Source organism: Myzus persicae, unplaced genomic scaffold (assembly GCF_001856785.1).
Source record: "Myzus persicae strain clone G006 unplaced genomic scaffold, MPER_G0061.0, whole genome shotgun sequence".
Classification (NCBI taxonomy): Eukaryota; Metazoa; Arthropoda; class Insecta; order Hemiptera; family Aphididae; genus Myzus; species Myzus persicae.
Genome location: NW_019104089.1, coordinates 386621 through 408739, shown reverse-complemented (window position 1 = coordinate 408739; position 22119 = coordinate 386621). Strand labels below are relative to the sequence as shown.

The following is a 22119-nucleotide window of genomic DNA, read 5'->3' as shown; positions in this document are numbered from 1 at the left end:
AACATCTGTTTAAATACCATATGCTTTCAGGCGTATGTTGTATTGTCATTAAGTGAATACTAAGCAGTCATACTTAACACATTAATGCATACAAACGTATACTATATGCAGTCGTATTGTTGTATATTTCAGTCATTGTACAATTTTATTGGTGTATACATTTTGTCACATACAACATTTGATAATGGTAAGTGAATTAATATTGAATTATTAATGATTATTATTTTGCAACTTGAAGTTTATTTTATGATTTTAAATTAATTTAGCGATAAAAATGAATATTATACATCAACAGATACTTATAGTTTTATTGAGTACAATAATGAGATTAGAGATACGAATTTAAAATATGAAATTACTTGTTCAGATAATTATAGTAATTATACTATACCGTATGCACCGAATATTCAAAAATAGGATTTTAGTTAGGAAATATTTGGTTATACTAGATATTATTTATTATTTAACAGTAGGTAGGTATTGTCGCCTATTCAATATCTTCATTCACACAATATTCCTTTTTTAACTTGCGCTGCAATACAATATAATGAACTCTTTATATTTTGTATTTATTCATTAATATTAATTATGTAGTCATTTCCAAGCTTAAAATATTTATTTAATACAATTACAACTGGTCTTAAGAACAATTGTAGAAGATTCATCTTTTTTAAACATACATCACGAGAATTTCATATAAATATTATAAAACTATTTTTGCTTAATATTTAGATGAAAAAAAAAATAATCTTAAATCTGATAATTAAAATATAACATACCAATATATGAGACTTTTTAATGAGACATGCGTTGAATAACTTCATAATATTTCAATATGTTACGGTGCTGATTACAAAGAGTACGTAGGTACATGCTCTAAGGGGGATTTGGGAAGTGGTTGATAAAGTAAGTCATTTTTTTTACTTGAAATCTCTTGATCGACTATTCAATCTTATTTTAGAAAATGTAATAGACAGTGTGAATTATAAATAATCATTGAAACGTATTTGATATGATATAATTATGATTTCATTTATATTTTCAGGAATACTTTTTATGGATAATTAGAAATGGATTTATTACGGTGTGGTTATCATTCTGTTTTATCGTGTCGATAATAACCATCATTGTTTATTTCACTATCGATGAGCCTAAATATTCTAAACCCCAAATTATAAAATCAAGATCACTTAAATTTGAAACATTATTGAACGATAACCTACTTGATTTCGAAGCAACATGGATTTCAGGTAGGTACATAAAAATGCATGTGTTATTAGTTATTACTTATTATTATTAAAAAAAGATTTCTGAGCATTTCTCAAGGAAAGTTGTTTTAATGTTTGTCCTTTTTCTGTTAGGTACCTACCTAAATAACGGCTATCTTCGTACAAATGTAAACATAATATTGTGTATTGTACCTGTATACAGTGTGTTTCTTACGAACTGCACTCTACAATGATAGGTATGCAACAGCCTCCAAAACCCCCTTATAACGGACCCCCTATGAGATGAAAATTTACTTACAATAGAAAATAACAACAGTGCTGTACAGTCTATATAGGTACTGTATATTATAGTCTCCAATGTCTCCATGTAACTCCAGAAAAATCAGTTGGTACCTAGCGATTCCGTTGTAAGGTGGTTTTACTGTTCTATTATATGTACATTTATAGGTATATATAAAAAAGTAACATAACTTTTAACTTAAATTAAGTTATTATTATTATACTGAAATTAGTAACTTAACTTAGTTACTCAAATTTATTTATATTTTAAAATCAACTTTAACTTAGCTTATAGTTAATATTTTATTTTAGAATAATTTAACTTTAACCAGTTAAAAAATTGATTAACTTGACCAGGTTTAGTTTTCCAACCCTACTCATTAAATATGTTTCTATCTGTATTTTTTTTGTTTATATTTTTAATAAAATATTATCTATGTGGAACATTATTATTGTTCTTTTAATTTTGATTTTTATACCAATTAGATGAAGATATAATGACACGGGATGAAAACGGAAATATTATTTTATTGGATGTTAATAAATCGATTAAATCAGTTTTAGCATTCAATTCAATGCAGGTAAACACACATACAAGTATAAATTTATAACTGAACGATTCCATAAATGTTAAATGTCGTGTTCATTTAAATTTTAATATTTTAGCATATGAAACTCTGTCACAAATATGCACTTTCAGCTGACAAAAAATACTTATTAATAGCTTATAATCTCAATAAGGTAATTTTTTTTATTCAATTATGAATATATTTTTATTACATATTACAAAGTCTATAGTAGGGCTATTAGTCAAAAATGTTTTCCATCCTTTCTGGGCATTAAAATGTCTAGTGCATTTTAATGTGGCCCCCCTATCGATCAAATATAAATTACATGTGATACATTAAAAGTTTTTTTAAATTGCAAAATGTATATTTTTAGACGGAGAAATTCTTCTGAGAATAAACACGAGCTCATTGTTTTAAAAACTATAAATGTTTTTCAAAATATTTTTTTGCACAATTTGAAGTCATTAAAAAACATTTTATGAACAAATTATAGTCTTAACTATTATGCATTATTTATAATATTTGAAGTCTTTACTTTTTTGGATAACAACTTTCTTTTTTAATGGATAAAGAAGAACATTTTTCTGAGAAATTATATACACATACATCAAATTTTAAACCATTAGTCAATTGGAAGGTACCTGTTTAAAGTTTAAATGAGCAAGAGCGACATTTTGCAAAGTTCTCTTGTTCAACTGTGTCACTCGATTCGGCTCATTAAAGCATTAAATGGGGTACTTACATATAGGCAACTTTTTAACAAGGTACTTAATCGAAATTTAATTTTACAATTTAAAATTCTCTGAAAAATATTCTGCTTTAGAGTAACCAATTAAAACCATGTATTGTACTTAAACAAAATTATAACTGAATAATAAAATGAGAAGAAGAATTTTTTTCTTAAACGTTTCTTGTTTTCTTGTGATTATGAGTATTTACTGATAAAAAAAAAAAGAATCAAAATGTAATATATTTTTCATAATTTTATATACAATATACCAATGGAATAAAAGATAGAAAAAATTAATGCTTCTTTTGTTATTAATTATTGTACTTATTATACCTATTCAGCTAACATTTATCTAAATATTAAATGGTCATCAAATTATTTTTATATATAAGTTTATAAGTTGGCATATTAGAATGTTTGAAATAATTTAATCCAAAATTCTCATGCTTGTTATTATATGCCTATGGGCATGACTAGAAAATGTTAGTGGACACTAAATGATTACTGCATACCTATACTTTACTGATACCATACTTAAGAAAAAAAAACTAAAAGATGAGTTCCCAGCGTTTAAAATATTATGTATTAGTCCATTTTTTAAATTCAGAGTGATTATTTTACACATTTTCTAGTAGATTTTGAAAAACTAACAGAGAGATAAAAAAACAAATGGTGAAGAAACAGCTATCGAGGCATCTGTTTAAAACAAAACCTTGAACAATTTGACTAAACTAAACTCCGATCTAATCATTTTTAGAATGAAATAACATTTCATTCCTTTGAAATGTAGAAAACTCGCCTTAGTTGGCCACTTAACTTTGGTATCTGACTATTTGTAGCATAACATTTTCTGTTTTTTTTTTATTTTTGTTTAAATGTACTGAATAAATAATATTCATAATTTCATAAATTCAATCTTAAAGTTTTATTTTATCTGAAATGTTTTTTTTCATGACGAAGACTTATAGTTATTTATCGACAGCAACCTATGACGTAATCAACATTAAATCTGGGTAAGTTTAAGGCATTTAACTAGTTAACGTATTTATGAATCTATTACATGCCTTTTCGTTTTGTTTTGATGAATACACATTTTTAATAATAATATATGCATTGAATAATATTATTGACTAAGTATGTACCTAGTAAATAATAATAGGCGCTATAAATCAAATTTAATATAGTAATTCTTTAAATTAAGGAATGAAAAATAGTATGTATATAAATAGTTATATTACAGAAAGACAGAACGTTTTTTAGAGTACTTTGATTTATAAAAACCAAATTTTGGACAAGTAGCTTATGGTTTTTTCAAATATTTAAAACTTCATTAAATGGAGTGAGTGGTACAGGGGCACTCCGCAAAATGTTCGTCTACTCAGCTAATAATTTAAACTGAAGACGCTTAAACTAATAAACTAATTTTCTAAAATTTGTTTTTAAAAATCAAATAGTTTGAATAATATTCTGCTTTGGAACATGAAATTAAAAATGTTAGTTGTTATTCAAAAGAGTAAAAACTTAAAAAATATTTCATATTTAAAAAGAAAACATCGAAGACTTTTTCCCGTTTATACCGTTGATTGACATAAATTATGAATTATCAATATTAAATGTTAATACAAGTTTTATTATTTTACCTATAAATTCGGGGTATTTGCTTAAAGTAATTACTACAAGGCGGTGGAGGTGCCAACTTGTTATGTGGATATTACTAGCTCTCTTGAAAAATGATAAGAGTTCTTTTATTTTTCAAACGCCTTTTTTAGGACATGGTTTTATGTTCTTTCCTTACTTATATTGTTACTTGGTTTCCCTGGAGTTTATATATTATATTGAAATATTGAAAATTATATTGAAATTTAGAGAAACTGTCTGACACAAAACATTAATAACAAGGAAAGTTTAGGTTTTTTGATTGTTCGCAGAGCAGTGCAAATGTATAATAAACTAATTAATAACTTTTTAATTAGATAGACTTTATACGAATATTATAAAATAATATTTATTAGTTTATGACATAATAAAATTATTAAAGATATATTTTTATGTAGGTCATCATTAACAACAGTTACCAGCTCGATTATAATATTTGATTAGTTAGCAATACATTTGTTATCAACAATTATTAAAAAAAAATAAAAATTTAAATTTTCCTATGCTTATAAATAGCTTAACAAGAATCAAAATATTTTTTAAATGTTATGGTGTATATAAAATTGTATTATGAACATTCGTCATTCAGTGAAAATTGCATGTATCTATGGTTATTTTTTTCTGAGTTATGCCAAAAATAAAAATCAATCTTTTCTTAGTTTTTTTTTTTGTTTGCACGATGCATTTGAGTGCACCAACTAGATTTACTTCCCCGCCAGAAAAATGACTGAAGTTGTAAATCGAAGCATTATTTCTACTACATACTTATCGTACACATGGAAACTAAAAAAAACACATTGTGAAATCAATACATTCATTGCTCCGCTCAGAATCTAAAATGGACATTGCACGCCTTAACATATATATGTATATATAATACATATGCCACGAATTATGATAATGAGTGGAGTATGAGTTACGACTAAAAGTAAAAATAATAGTAATTTGTATAATATTTTACTAATACGTAAATAACCAAATATTATGACCTTTACCCATATGAATGTAAATAACTGATAAAAAAATTTGTTGGATCTGTGATGAATTTGCTTTCAGTTAGCTGACAGTGCAAAAAACTTAATACATTTAGACCGTATTAATTTAGGAAGTAGAGTTTCTTCAAAGTAAAGAAACAAATGTGTACATTATATACTAATATGTATAGTTTTAGCCCTTGGTACCTTTAAACCTACATGGCTACATATATATATATATATATATATATATTATTCAATAATTTTATTTTGTTTTGTCAGGAAACAAGTAACACTTAGAGATACAAAACATAATCCAAGAGAAATAATGATCGCCAAATGGTCCCCTACTGATTCAAGTCTCGTCATTGTTGACAACTACAATATATATTATGTACCCACAGTTGCAAAACCAAACCATGTTAAACAAATAACTTTCCATGGATCTCAAGATTTGTATAACGGTATCCCTGATTGGGTGTACACAGGAAAGTACATTTATTATAAATTAATGATGTCTAAGTTTCAATGTTTCACAAATAATAATCTGCATTTGTGAAACAACAACTTTAATACTTTACTGTCGTATTTTTACTTAAGTAAATACAAACATTTCTAATTTATATAGGTACCTATATCTCATATTTTATAGTGTGATTTTCAGAATATAAATAATATATTTTGAATAACCATATGGTCTAAATTATATTACAGGCCATAATATATTATAGTTGAATCCTTTTTGATCTCAGAAATACTTGTATAATAAAGTGCATGTAACACATAATATTTTTGATTAGTCAGTCACTACTTACTTCTCGTGTAAGAGAAACAAAATCAATATATAGTCACTTCACCCAAGCTATCGCCAAAAAGACGTTTTCATCAATAATATAATAGCATACCTATTAATAATATAATAATACTAAATAATATAAAAACATAGAAATTAAAATGTATATATATATATATATATAAAGTGCCTATATTTATTCACGAAAGATTTTTTTAAAATAATTTTAACCTTTATAATCACGCCTTTATAATGTAAAAGTATAGTGATTATTTTTTAAATTTTTTAGAAGAAATCTTTGAATCGAATTCTGCAATGTGGTTTTCTAATCGGGGAAAAAATTTAGCCTACGCGACTTTTAATGAAAAATTGGTACCAACGGTATATTTACCAACATATGGCATACCAGATACTATGTATGACCAATACAGCAAAATTCTTAGTTATCATTATCCAAAAGTATTATATCAAAATAGTATACGTACAAACATAATGTAATTAATTTAAATAATAAAATATTAAATATTACAGGTTAATGACCCCAATCCAATCGTTGAATTATTCGTGCAAATTCTAAATATAACAAACGACGAACCCACGCCTATACCGATAAAACCAGTAAAACAATATACGTAAGTACCGGCAACACAACGATATTCGATAGTATGTATGTGTACTGTGTACGGAGTACCTAAAAGTTAAAATGTAGCTACTTAAAGTTTAATATAATAGACATTAAAACTCAAAAAGAAATTTTAAGCACTTAAAAACATTCAAAATTATGTTTCTTTTAGTAATGAGACAATACTATATACAGTTGGATGGTCGGGCGATGAACATTTGTTTGTAATGTGGATGAATAGAATTCAAAATGAATCTCATCTCGTACATTACCATATTTCTAATAATACGGCTGAAGTTAAGGAAGTGAGTGAAAATACTGTAGGGTTTTAAAATGTCATGTAGGTATACAGCATAGTTACAAAATTGTATTTGACAGATGATGGAATTTCAACAAAAAAACGGTTGGCTCAATTTTCGACAGTCACTCTTGATTAATCCCGAAAACCAGATTGCGTTATTGTATCCAACAGAACAAGACGACGGTGATATGTACAGACATGTTTGCGTGATATCGAGTGGCAAAATAATGCCAATAACCATTGGCAAATTTGAAGTCGACCAACTCATAAAATGGGACTTTGAATTGAATTATATGTAAGCCCTAGTTAAGTGCATAGCTACTATATAATAATATTAATAATTTTTTACTGATGGAATAATTCTAATTATTATTTTTTTATCTAAATAAACATACAAGAATATTATATAATTATAAAATATACAGAATAATAATAAAAAGAAAACTTTAAGTAATCCATACTAGGTACTTAAATTATAGCTTAGAGTTAATAATAAGAAGTTGAAATAGTAATAATAATAAAATAATAATTTAGTATAGTTAATGTTTTTGAAAATGTGTATTATGTCATGTTAAAGACGTTTATATTACTATTTGAGTTTCTCTCACACATACGAATATTTTTAGCAGTATATTATATGACATATATTTCGATTTAATAAATGGGAGATAAAATATTGATTTATTTCATTTAGTTAACTTGTGTTAGGATTGAATTGTTTATATTTTACACACAATACTATCATAATTATTGGGTAAAAATATCAAGATTTAGGATTATTATTTTTTGAATTACAATAAGCCATTAGGTAAATAACAAAAGCGCTTGATAAATAAAATATGTTCGTTTTTTTTTTTTGGATTCCCTAATAGTTTTTTTTTACTCTCAAAGAAACTAATAAGAAAATCACTGGCATTTCATCTCCAACGTGTACCTATATAGTAATTTGATAGTACCTGCTTACATTTTCCAATGGAAAGGTTACATTAAAACACTCATTTTACAGCAAAAAACTAAAAAAAATCATATTATAAATTATAATAATATTCAATAACTTCCTCACTTAGTTCAGAATCTAAAATATTAACAAAATAATAATTTATCTTTTTTCCTTCAATGTATACAATTAGTAAAATAAAGATAAAAGAACATTTCCTCCTTATTATATGCCGTCATAATTCATAATGTTATGTTATTATTATACCGAGGTAATATTATATACATAAATACAATTACCCATTTAAGTTTGAAACCAAAGATGATTATGAAATATTGTTAAGTCATATACCTAATCATTATTTTTACCTAGGCGCCTATTAGTATAAATTTATGACACATTTTTTTTTACTCCAATTTATTTTACCGTAAATTGTTTTCTACTGATCGTTTGTTATTTAATACTATCTGCTGTGATAATTTTTCCAGATATTATTTAGCCAACATAGAGCATAGTTCCGAAGTACAGCATTTGTTCAGAGTGCATATAGATTTGAAACAACAGCCGGCCAAACCAGAATGTTTGACTTGTAACACGGAATGCACTTTCAGCAGCGCACTGCTCAGTGAAAAAAATACTTATTACGCACACATATGTACGGGGCCAAACATACCTTACGTGAACATAATGAAAACTGTATGCACTTGTCTTACATTATTATTATTAGTTAAATCTGCTTTTATCATAATATTATCGTGTAGCTATAATACGTATGTTGATTGTAGATTAAGAAATTGTTTCTTTTACAATAATTATAGTTAAATCGTATACAGTTAGTCCCGTTTACCACAACAACTGACTTTCAGGTACGTATTATGGCGATTGGTATAAAATATATTAAATACACGAATTCTATTTAAAATATAGAAAATATATCTTGGGAATAAAATAAAAATATTAATATCGATGAACATTAAACCATGAAATGGTAATATATTGTGATGTTCAAATAGATTTAAAAATGTTTTAATTTTAATCGAAAAATAATTTAATTTAATTTAATTTAGTTTAGGTAAGTACCTGTAGGTATATTGGGACATTAGTCATTTCGACAAAAAATATTATGAATCATTATCTAATAATCATTATTTTAATGAAATAGGAAAAGTAATAGATTAAAAAAAAAAAATTTTAAAAAATGAAACTAAATATATATAACTATATAACATGTAACAGTGTGTTTATACTTCAAAAATAATGAAAATAAATTTGACAACTCAAAATTAAGTATTAACTTATATCTTACCCAAATAATACTAAAATAATAATAGGATACTCCATACTTTTTGGTCACATGAATAAATGATACACTTGCAGCTTAGTCAATAGTTTTTATCATTAATATTTATTTACCATCTTACCAATGTATAAACATGTATTTTTTTTTCAAGAATGGTGATCATATTACTGTTTGGAAAACAAATAAAAAACTGACTACAGAATTAAAAAATGTCGCTTTACCTAGCGTGAGGTATTTAAATGTTCCACTTACCGATGACTTTGAAGCTCGTGTCAAATTGTTAATTCCACCGATTGTTGATACTTCATCGGGCAATAAATATCCGTTATTAATTTACGCGTAAGTATAGGTATAAAGGCATTAATGTATTATGCTATAATAATATGTACCTGTGTGAAAAAAAGGACTGTAAAATTAACAACTCCGTTGAAAGATATAGCCATTAAATTTACGATACTATATGATATGACCTACCTACGTCTTTTTTCATTCGGGCATTGAAATAATGAAGTTAGATCCAATGGCGTGCGCAGGAATTTGGTGGGAAGATGTCGTAAAATAATTTGTATGATATTATAAATAACATATATAATATAATATGTACTATTGTACTATATAGGTATACTCCGCTTAACCTAGACTGTCCAATGTCCAGTTGTATTTCTTATATACGTTTAAGTGTAGAAAAACGTCCCGAGTACAATCATGTTTAAGGAATAAAAAAAACACGGCTCGCTCTGCGTACGACACTGGTCAGGCCCTCATATTAAGCCTACTGCCAGTATTTTCAAAATATTATAACTAATGAGGTATATGATGACAAATAAATGGTTCGGTATCAATCGTTCGGTTTGGCTGAGTCGGCTTTGTAACGTCGGGTTTTTAGACTCTAGTTTGCATTTAGTGGAAGATTATTAAAGTTATAGGTGCCTGAGGAAAAGTATAAGGAGCTCAAGTAACGTCACCAACGATGAAATGCTGTCAGGAAAAAATCGTTCTAACTTCCAATTGCAAGTGGTGTTCGTGTTCCTTGTGTACGTCCAATATTTGCTCAAAGAACTTGGGATAGGTATTTCAAGCTTTCACAATCGTGCTGATATTGTGTTAAGGAGATTGCGAAAAGTCAGGGACTCAAATCAAATAATAATTAGAGCAATGTGCAAATATTTTTTTGAATATATCATCATACATCATAATAAAATTATAGTAAATAATTAGGCAAGGGAGGATTGATGACAGTCGTGATGCGAAAAATTGGGAGCTTAAAACGACCTTTTTATGTATAAATTTATCGGGTTCGGTCATTTTTAGGATTAATAGGATTGGTAATAATACTTATTAATCATTTAAATTAAAAATAACACTTATATTATTTAGTAAAACTTTAGTTACTTTAAATAAATACAATAAAAACATACAATTATGAACACTTATTATAAATCGTATAACTTATTTATATTAAAATAATCTAGGTAACACAAATAAATGACAGTTGTAAAATGTACATACTACTTAATATAAAAATATATTAAATATATTATATCTGATAGTATCATTATAGTGCTACTCCGTTTTAATATATTATTCCAAACGATGTTGGACAGTGGAATCGATTAGGCCCATAATTATATTTATAGCTAGCGATAATACTAACAAATAGGTATTTGAATAATTTTAAAAGATAACCGCGGTGTATAATATATATTGGCCGACTGACTAAATTCGAACTGCAGCAATAGATATTATATTGACTAAATGTTAGTTCTCAAGGGGGAGGGGGTGTCATATCCTCTTTCTACTATCCACGGAATGAAAATAATAACTACATACTATTGGTATTTTGTTTACTTTTGGACAAAGTTTCAATAATATAATTATAATATGTATATATAGGTATATCCGTGTGGAGCGGCTTTTGACGCGCGGCATAATTTTCGCTGTGTGTGGATGGTCATTTTATATTTTACTCAAAATAATCCTCGGACTCAATTCGTATACAATTAGTTTCCTAACCCCGGACTCAATTAGTATATGTCTCGTTTGTACCCGGGACTCAATTAGTATATTAATTTTTTCCGTTCAGGTACGGGGACTCAATTAGTACACAGCGGAGCACTCTGATTCATTATCTATTATGTACCTTTATATATAACATTAAAACGTAATAAATTATGTATAATATACCATTATTAAGTGATGCATATGAACCTTCTAGATTATTAGGTGGTTAGTTCAATATAAGTAACCACAGAGTGAATTTGTACTTTAGTCTTTAATGTAAGCACTTTTGGACTAAATCGAGTTTGTGGTTAATAATAATTTCATTATACCCTGTTCGTAATTTATGGATTTGGTGTATCTAATTTTAGACCACCCACTTGTAATTCATATTACAGTGGGTTCTATACTTTCATCCTGTATTATAGCAGATATACTTACTCGTATTATAAGATTATCAGGTTTAATTACTTTATTTAAAATCATCAAATGGATTGACAATTAAATTAATAATAATTAATAATTTATTATAATATTTTTTTAATTTGTTTTTATTTTTTATATAGTTACGGTGGTCCCACGTTTAATGTGGCATTGGACAAGTTCGATGTTGATCTGAACATGTATTTAAGTATAAACCATGACATTGTTGTGGCTGAAGTCGATGGCCGTGGAACAGGACGAAGAGGTAGTAATACATTATTTGCAAATTATAAGAAATTGGGTTCAACTGAAATATATGATCAAACCATTATCGCAAAGTAAGTAAAATATCACACAATGATTATATTTTAGAACTATATATACCTACATTACACAGATATAGGTATGACCTAATCTAACAGTAAATTTATATATTTTTATATTTGTTTTTATGATAGTCAATATCATATTATGTGGTCAATGATTTAAGGTTGTTATCGGATGGCAATTAATTTTAATAAAAACAATAAATTATTCGATGTTTTTGCTAAAATCAATTCCTTGATCAAAATACTCTCCTTTAATTCATATGTAATGATTTATGAATTAATGATGTATACCTAATCAATACTGTAATACGAAATACATGTCCTAATACCTAAATACCCCCTACATTAGTATCATTACCTATAGGTAATATTTAATGTAATTAAATTTAAATTTCAACAGATTTCTATCAAGCAATCTGTCGTTCGTTGACAAAAATAAAGTTGGAATTTGGGGATGGAGTTTTGGCGGTTACGTTGCCGGTATGGCTTTAGCCAAGGATGTCGAGGAAATATTTAAATGCGCATTGTCTGTAGCACCTGTCACGGACTGGATATATTATGGTTTTGTATAAATTAATTTTGTTTTATCTTTTATTATTATTGTTAGTTGTTATTATTATAGTTTCCGATTTATTTATTTATTTATTACGTACCTACATTAGACTAGGTATAGCTCAGCAGAGTAAAATGTTTATAGGTACTAGGTAGTTGTACAAGTACCTTAACAGATCCGTATTTAAGATTTTGGCGCCCGTGGGCAACAAAATTTTAGCGCCCCCCCCTCCTGCCCACTTTGCTAATAATTAAATTTAAAACTAGTTGGTAAGTAATACTACTAATACTAATTATAGGTATTAGTGGTGTCTGTGTTTAGTATTTAAGTAAAATTAAAAAAAAAAAAACTAAGCAAATGCAGTGGCCTGGTAAATATTAATAATATATTTAAAAATGTAAAAAATAACAGAATATAAGTAATATATTAATAAAATATAAAATAAACATAAAATATATAACATATTATTAAATACATTATAATATATAAAATCATTACTTCAGTTTTTTGTTCTTGCTAGGTAAAAAATAACAGAATTTAGGTTATATACTAATGAAATATAAAATCTATAACATACTATCAAATTCCTTATAATATATAAAATCATTACTTCAGTTTTTTTCTTGCTTGTTTTGCTGCAAATGTTTTTATCACATCTGAGTAGGCAATTTAAGCTTTTAGTAAGAGTAGCTTCTATGTTAAGAACTGCAAGACTATTAAGTCTTTCTGTAGACATAGATGATCTTAAATAATTTTTTATTCTACGGAGTGTAGAAAAAGACCTTTCGGTGCAATAGTTGGAGGCCAAATTACAAAGAAACATTCTTAAAGCTACATCAACATAAGGACAAATTGTAACGAATTGTTTTTCTTTTATAAATTTACTCATGTCTAATAGGGCTTTAAGAGGGTTGGTGGTTAATTTTAATACTCGTTGAAAATTTTTTTTAAACCAACAAAGTGTATAATGAAGTTATTGTATTAATGTAATTTTAACTAAATTAATATTAATCATTTTAAACATGTATTAAATGTAACTACGAGAGCTAAATTATAAAACATAAAACTAATACCTAACCGACAGTTGCTAAAAATACTTACCTTTTATTTCTTTTTTTGAAAAAAAATCAAATATTTTTGGAAGTTTTGAAATATTATTTTCAATTTGCAATTTTCTTTTTATGTTTGCAGCTCCGCAAAGTTTTTTTTTTTTTTTGATTCATTTTATATCAATAATAAATATATTAAGTATAATATATTTTAATATGAATCCTATAAATGAAACTTAAACATAGTAAATCAGTTTTGCTGTGGACTTCACAAAACAGCACTACAGAAGACAGACAAAACACAGTACAATTTTGACGATAGTCGATATGATCATACGACAAGTAATAAGTATAGGAACGATCAACGAATGAACGCAAAACAATAAAACAATATTATTCTTATCGTATGATGGCCGATGGATATGAGTATAATACTATAATTATAAATTATTGTTGTTCTTAGCAAACCGTAAATTCTGGGGGCCTACTTACCAGTGATATGGGAAATACGGGCGATACCGATACGGCAAAAAATAAATAATATCCGCCGTGACCGTGCTTGCCGCTCGGAATTCGGAGGCTGTTGTAATATTCCGCGGTTATAGATTGGGAAACAAATAACAATATTGTACAATTATTGTCAATTACCTATAATAATTATAATATATTATAATTATAATAATTTATAATATTTAGTATTTTGTATTATATTATATTTTAATTATTAAAATATTGTATAATTTTTGCGAAAACTTTTTTATAGTCTCCGTAAAAATTTTGGCGCCCCCTTGACATATTCCAGGGGGGGCTATTGCCCCTCCGAACCACCCCTTAAATACGGCGCTGAGTACCTACAGTATTATTTTATAACAATATACAATAATTATGACAGCCACCATGTACATTGTGCCCTGGGGCTCGAGCATTGATTAAAATTTTTGAAAGGGGCTAAGCACCCGCTAGAAATATTAAGATTTTTTATTTAAATTAATATTTATTATTTTACAGGTAATTGGAATTCTAACCAAATGTTTATTTTATCATTTTCTATATAAAAAATAAAATTTTCAAAATAATTTGACAACGTTTGAGATATGTATAGAAATTTTTAATTTTACATTTTTTAGCTTTTTTTTCATTAAATGTCAATACAATTTTTCGTTTGATTGAGATGCTTGAGCATTTAATACAAGGTTCCTCATAAGTTTTTATAATATCAGTTAACAAATAATAAAGATACATTGGCACGATTTATTTTTTATAAGTATTTAAAGTTCAAATGTTTACAAAATTCATCAAAATCTAGAAAAATTTGAAAATTACTCTTAAAATTTATAAAATTATTAATATTTGTATAGCTAAGGATTGAAAATGTAAAACAAGGATATTCATAAATAGCTCATAATGAAACCAAAAACATCTAAAAATTATACTAACATATTTTTTTTTTAATTTCTATTTTAAGTTCGAATTTGAACGAAATTGATATTTAAACGAAGAATAAAGATTTTAATTATTTTTCTGTAATTTAAAAATATTATTCATGGGTACATGATACTTTTTAAGTATATTTTTATATTTTACACACACAAATACAAAATGCCATTTCAAGTAAAATAAATTACTCATAAATAAACTAAATCACAAAAATATCATGAAATAGACCTCGTAATAATATATAGTCTGAATTTAAATTTAATCCATCCGTTACAGCGACCCACTCGACAACTAATGTACTGTAGAGCGATACCCACTTGCCCACTTTTAGTTTTAATTAGTATTGTAATCATTGGTGGTGAAATTGCAATTTGTATAATACCTATAGTATTATTATTCATAAATATGGTACTTATACAGTGGCGGCTTGACGTTTAACTTGGCCTGAAGGTTCTTAATTATTAGTTTTGCGGAGTCTTAACCATTTTTGAAATGTAGTGAGATAATAATACTTTTATATAATATATTCACATTTAGCGAGAAACTCCAAAAACCTGACACCGATGAACGATAATATATGAAATAACACTTTTTTAAATGGAGAGTTCTAAAAGCACGGGCAACCGTTTTAATTTTATAAAACCAGGCGCCTATGAGCTATTAATTATAATATTATATATTATAAGGATATAAGGTTATCGAAGACTCATTTCCTATGATTGCGTATCAACCATGGTAGGTAAGATGTAGGAAACAAGAATATATTCATTTACAGTTTTCTATTAGTCATAATTTATTAGTAAGCTAATAGAGCTAGTCGATGACGGGAGATGATTCGTCTAGCCGTACTTCTGAACGTTAAGTGGTAATGGTATAATTCTTATTTTAAGGAAAAACATTAATATTTAAGAAAATTTACCTGTACATTAATTATATTATCATAATATATATACTTGATGACGAAACTATGCTGATATTATAGATAACGAAAATAACTCTAAAATGCGACAGCTCAGAGTAAACAATTGAGTGTCTTTAACTGATGGACTAATGTTATATTTATCTTTATTTGAACAAACTTTTAGACTCAATATATACCGAACGGCTTATGGATACATACAACGAAAATTTCGAGAGTTATCGAAATGCTAGTTTGATAGAAAATTCTGACGGTTTACGTAACAAAAAATATATGGTTATTCATGGACTTGCTGACATTAATGTTCATTTTCAACACTCCGCGATGTTATCCAAAGAACTACAACATAATGCCATAACATTTCAACAGCAAGTAGGTGTTTTAAATGTCTATAATCATCGGACAAATTCTAACAGTTGTTAATTTAATATTTTAGTTTTACCCTGACGAAACTCATTCATTATCAAACGTGAGCAATCAACTTTATCGTACAATTATTTTATTTATTTTAAGATTTTTAGTATAAAGTGTAATTTGATGAATCAATATCCTTAAAAGTTGTCATATTATAAGAAAATAATATTATTTAACTATGTTCATTGTACGTTTTTTATTTTATGTTGTGTAGTATCAAGAGTTTAAATTGTCAATAAAATTATTCCATTTTTGAATTGTTTTTTATTTATTTATTTCTATCATTATAGGCTATGAGATCAAAAGTAACCTGCTAACACTATTTTTTGAAATCGGAAAAATTGATTTTTTCAGTGCATACATTTCACTCTAACGGTGTTATATGCATTTCTAAACCTAGTTATCAAATGCTCCGTTAGATAGAAGCACTTAATGTACCTATCAAAAAAATATTGTTCTTACCTCGAAATAAAAATATGCGACGAATCTAGCTAGAGAGTGGGTTAGGCAGCTTTTGTTCTCAAAGTCTCTAAAGCTCTAAATAAGAATTTTAAGTCTTTCTCTGGGAATTCACAAAAGAATTCCACTGAAAATACCCGAAAACTGAATAGCACAAAAACCCACGAGATAAAAAATTACCAAAGAAAACTAATGTCCTTTACTTTAGCTTTTAAGACTGTTCTGATTTTGATTTTTTGGACGTTTTTTTGGTTTTACATTATTAATCATACTACTAATATGTAGCTAATATGATTGGAAATGTTATACAACATTTCTCAAATGTAGTAGTAATTTATACTCTTAACCAAAATATCTAAAAATATATTATAAGCACATATTTTTTTTACTGACATCTTAAGTTCAATGCTGGGAGAAAGTAGATATTTAAATGATGAACAACGATTTTAGTTACTTTCCATACTTACTATTCAGCAGAGTGGTTACTTATTTCCCTTTTTTTTGTATATAATATTTTACATTATATTATATTTCTCGTATTTAAGTTAAAACTAAAACAGTAAAAACAAGGTTAGAAAAAACCTTAAATAATTAAATTTCAATAATAAATACTTTCATCTATATATATAAATATCTTATCTTGTTTAGAAATATAGACGTTTTGCATTAAAAGTTCAATACAACATTTTATTTTTTTGTTTTTCAAATTTTATTAAATTTTTTTTGGAAAAAATCAAAACAGTAAATTTGTAAATAACATTTCAAACAAATTTTTATGGTAAATATGATAATTTAAGTCAATTGTTTAATTTTTACAATTTTTTTCAAAATATTCTTGTTTTTCTTTTACTTGATATGAGTATATTTCTTAAATTATTTATTATACATACATTTTTCATAATTATATTTTTATATTATGTTATTGTTATCATTTTTTTGTATTTATTTGAAAGGTCTTTCTGTTACACTGTGTACATAAAAAAAAATCAACTAAAGCAATTCCTATGCAACTGATTTTCTAATAACAACTAAAAATAATAAGTTTCTAAAATATACTTTAGTGTGATTTGTTATACTATTCATTAACATCTGACCAATTTCGATTAAAAAAAATGTTTAAAATCATAAAAAAAATAATTTTTTTTTGTAAATGTTTATACAATTTGTATAAATTTATTTTCTTTAAATGTTTGATAGGTAAAAAATTGACCTACTGTCAAGACGAAATATCAAGTAATAGAAATGTTGGTACGTCAAACGACGAATTCGAACTCATTAATCAGAACGATAATTCAATAGTGACAGTATCTGTCAAAGATACAAATAAAGGTAAAACCAAAAGTTATTACGAAAATCAACGTAGAGCACAGAAAGTAATTTTAAAAAACCTTCAAATATATACCATACTGGGTTTATTATATCTATTTTAGTTTTTACTATACTTGTTGTAGATTTCAAATGAAAGGAGGTCGAAAAAAAGAACCAACACAATTCCAAACGATGAGTTGATCGTGCAATCAGAAAATATCGATAGTATTCTTGAAAAAAGTGTTTTTGTTAGTAATGTATTAAAAATGTAATATGAAATCGATAAAAAAAATATTGAACTAAAATAATTTTTTCCGATGCAACTTTGATTGTTACCATAATTGATCTGATTCGATATCAAAGCACACTGGTTTGAAATTATAAAATTAATTATGTGATAACTTTTTCCTTTTTGTATAGGATTTGGAACCAGAGGATTGGGATATCTTGTATACCGAAATGGCGAAATACATTAAATCCGAGCCCGAATACACTGATGAAGTTATTGTTAATCAAAATGTAACAAAAATTCTGTGTTAAAAAGGTGTAAAAAATAAATTATGAAAAACATTAATGTTAAACAACTGATATATGATAATAATTTTTTTGTGTATAAAATAAATGTTACTTATATGTATATGGATTGAACTGTATATACTGTATATACTGTATACTGTATTTATTTGACAATATAATACTTCAAAGGACCCAGGTACAACAATTATTTTTGTATTATTTTCAGGAAATGAAGATACGTAATACTAAATTATATGATGTACATCGTTACCTATATAGTTTAAAAATTAGTTTTAACCATTTCCTCGCCCTCAAAAACAAATTGGGTCCGCTCTTTGCAGGTATATCAGCTACCACCTGATATAAAAAACGTCGATAGTGTAGCAGGTTTTTTTTATGTTGTAATAAAATAATACCACAATAGTATTTTACATTACACTGCCGTCATACAAAATATCAAGTAAATACAGCAGTGGTTAAAATCAGTATTTTATTAAATTAAGAATTTATACCAGACATAAGAGGGTAAAAATCAGTTAGTACATCCAAATATCCAATAGCTATATTGCTAATATAGTTAAGTCAAATATTCCTGTAAGTGTATAACACATTTTATCAACAACAATTGTTTCATTAAAAAACCTTTTAAAGTTCAAGGTTAGGTTAGGTTGTAATCTTTTTATTTTTTTGGAAACTACTTAAAGTTTGTAATTATTTTATATTATCTATGATAAATATGGTAAATATCATATTACTATAACATGCCTGTATTTTTTTTAAGGAAATAATTATTGATGTCGGTATATTGGTACGATTATTATACATAATTGTACAGTATATGCACTGAACTAAAGTGTACAGACAGTATATTATACATTATTATTGTAAAAAGTGAAACTTGAGTAAAAAAATATTTGTTTTTTTTTTGTATCATTTTGTATATTTAAAAATATGTGAATATATATGAGGGTGTGTAACGATAACATTTTAGGTGTAGTTATAAAATACATGAATACATTTTCGGCCTGGAACCCCGAAGACCCGTGGATCAGTTTTTAAGGTGCCCTTTAAAAAAGGATGATGGGCCCCTACAGTAACTGGTTACAACTTAGTTACATTAAAACTTTAAGTTACAAGTTATAAAATTATTTATGTTTATTTCTTCAAGAAAATAATGACTCCGAATAATTTTTTTTATGAGATGTTCACGAAAAAAAGTTATTATGTAAGTTTAAGTTATATCTGAAATTTAAAAGTATCAACAGTATTTATTAGAACCTTGATTACAAAATATTACAAAATATAATAATGTAATATAATATAGTAATATATATAGTTAGAGCATAATGTCACATAAATAATACAAATATTGAAACATCAAATGATAATAATGTACTATAAATTATTATGTTGACACGAAATATAGATAACACACTGACGCGCGGACAGAAGGTACACACTTAGATAATTATTATGTACTACATCCTTTATACTATAAAATAAAATAATACATTTACCATTTATAACACAAATACTGATATCGTATAATTATGACCTATTTAAATTTAAAATTTGTAATTTGGATACATGTATATTTATTTAAGCTATAAAAAGAAATTATAATCAGTAACATTTTAAAATTAGATAACTTATTGCAATTTTGTACTTACGAATGTAACTCGGTTACGTATCTTTAATACATGTAATATGTAACTGATTACTACGCAACCCGGAGTACATACAATAGAATACTTATTTAGATATATAGGCCTGTGATCGGTAATATTATCATATACAGATAAAAAATAGTGATCATTGGCACAACCGTAGAAGGTCAAAAGTTCAATAGCCCCGAAATCTTATTTAGTTTAAATACAATTCATTGAAACTGTTATAAATAATTTTATCCACCAAATTAATTACCTAATTAGAATTCAAACAGTAACACAAAATAAAAAGAGGCCTCTTACAAAATAGTGATTTTATATTTTGGATACTATACCTCAGAAAATATATACGGAACAACTGTAGTTCCGTAGTGTTGTGTTTGTTGACATGTTTATCCATGCAAATAGATCAATTATTATATTTCAAAAAATATACACAAGGTTTAATATACATAACGTAATGATACAAAATTAGATGGCATATTTTAAAATAAAATATAAAGGTTTCATAACTTCACTCTTAAACATAATTGTCTTATTTAAAAATTTGACAATAGCGGTAAATATTTTATAGTTAGCTACATGCTACCGAAACAATAATTAATACTAACATTGCGTTATGAGCATTTTGCCAATATGTAATGCATTATACAAGATATATTAACTAGCTTAGAAACAATATTATTTTTGAACTTGTAATTAAACTTTAAATAATATGTTATATGTTGTATACATAATATGTTATTATTTTTATTTTCTATTAATAATACTATAGGAAACAATATAAATAAAAGATCATTATTTTACTTTAGACTTTTTACTTTTTTCATTAGACAGACATATTAATAGGTATGCATTTTAATATACCTTAATGTCAATAAGTGATAACACCGCACCGATCCATTGAACACAGAACAATCGACTTGACGCTCAAGACAGTTGGCCATTTGCCCCTCTATCAGACCTCTATCATACACATTAATTAGGTCACGTAATTTTTTGACACAATGACATTACCGATCTAGCTGCACATACTACACACATACCTCGATGTAATTTAAGGGGATTCGATACCGACCATTTTTTTAGACTAAAACATCCAATCTTTTGTCCATCCCTAATAATGCGATAAGACTTTTAAAAACTGATTTGAATTCGTTATTATGTCTTCTTTAGATCGGCCACGTCACTTTTTTAAATTTCGGCCCCTAATCTTTATAATATGGATTTAGAAATTGTGAAACTTAAAAAAATGTAAGTTTACATTACTCTGAATTAAAATTGTAAATTCAAAATAGTGGCTAGGCCTATTTCAAGAAGACATAATAACGAATTCAAATCAGTTTTTAAAAGTCTTATCGTATCATTAGGTCCATCGGAATGATGGACAAAATATTGGATGTTTTAGTCGAAAAAACGGTCTATTTAATTTGCTCGCGCGCGCGACGTTGTACACGTTGACATGTGTATGAGCGTGCGTGAGTCATAATAGAAATAGTGGTGGTGAGGGAGTCACTCACACTAATAATCAGTTACTACACACACGTAACCATGTCTTGCACGCACGTACTATATAAATTGCCTATATTCAACTCCTTAAAACAGATCGGTATCGAATCCCCTTAAGAAGACGCAACACAATTACTATTTTAGGGGC

General features: G+C 26.6%; 2 protein-coding genes across 5 annotated transcripts; both read left to right on the top strand.

Moving 5' to 3' along the window:
* The first annotated feature begins 58 nt into the window (after positions 1-58).
* Positions 59-16732, top strand: LOC111038598 (venom dipeptidyl peptidase 4-like). 4 transcript variants are annotated; one of them, XM_022321759.1, is made up of 17 exons: positions 59-187; positions 1046-1250; positions 1995-2089; positions 2175-2249; positions 3768-3820; positions 5720-5925; positions 6520-6689; positions 6762-6862; positions 7025-7157; positions 7231-7448; positions 8579-8786; positions 8909-8956; positions 9542-9729; positions 11955-12149; positions 12541-12701; positions 16265-16470; positions 16535-16732. In XM_022321759.1, exons 1-17 carry the CDS (start codon positions 185-187, stop codon positions 16622-16624), a joined length of 2355 nt encoding a protein of 784 aa, XP_022177451.1. In that variant the 5' UTR covers positions 59-184; the 3' UTR covers positions 16625-16732. The 4 variants fall into 4 exon arrangements, with proteins under 4 accessions (XP_022177451.1, XP_022177452.1, XP_022177453.1 ...); XM_022321760.1 differs by lacking the exon at positions 8909-8956; XM_022321761.1 differs by lacking the exons at positions 59-187; positions 1046-1250; positions 2175-2249; positions 3768-3820.
* Positions 16733-18083: 1351 nt separating this feature from the next.
* LOC111038618 lies at positions 18084-18837 on the top strand. Its single transcript, XM_022321783.1, has 3 exons — positions 18084-18344; positions 18423-18527; positions 18700-18837. The coding sequence occupies exons 1-3, from the start codon at positions 18084-18086 to the stop codon at positions 18817-18819; spliced, it is 486 nt and encodes a 161-aa protein (XP_022177475.1). The 3' UTR covers positions 18820-18837.
* The last annotated feature ends 3282 nt before the right edge of the window (positions 18838-22119 follow it).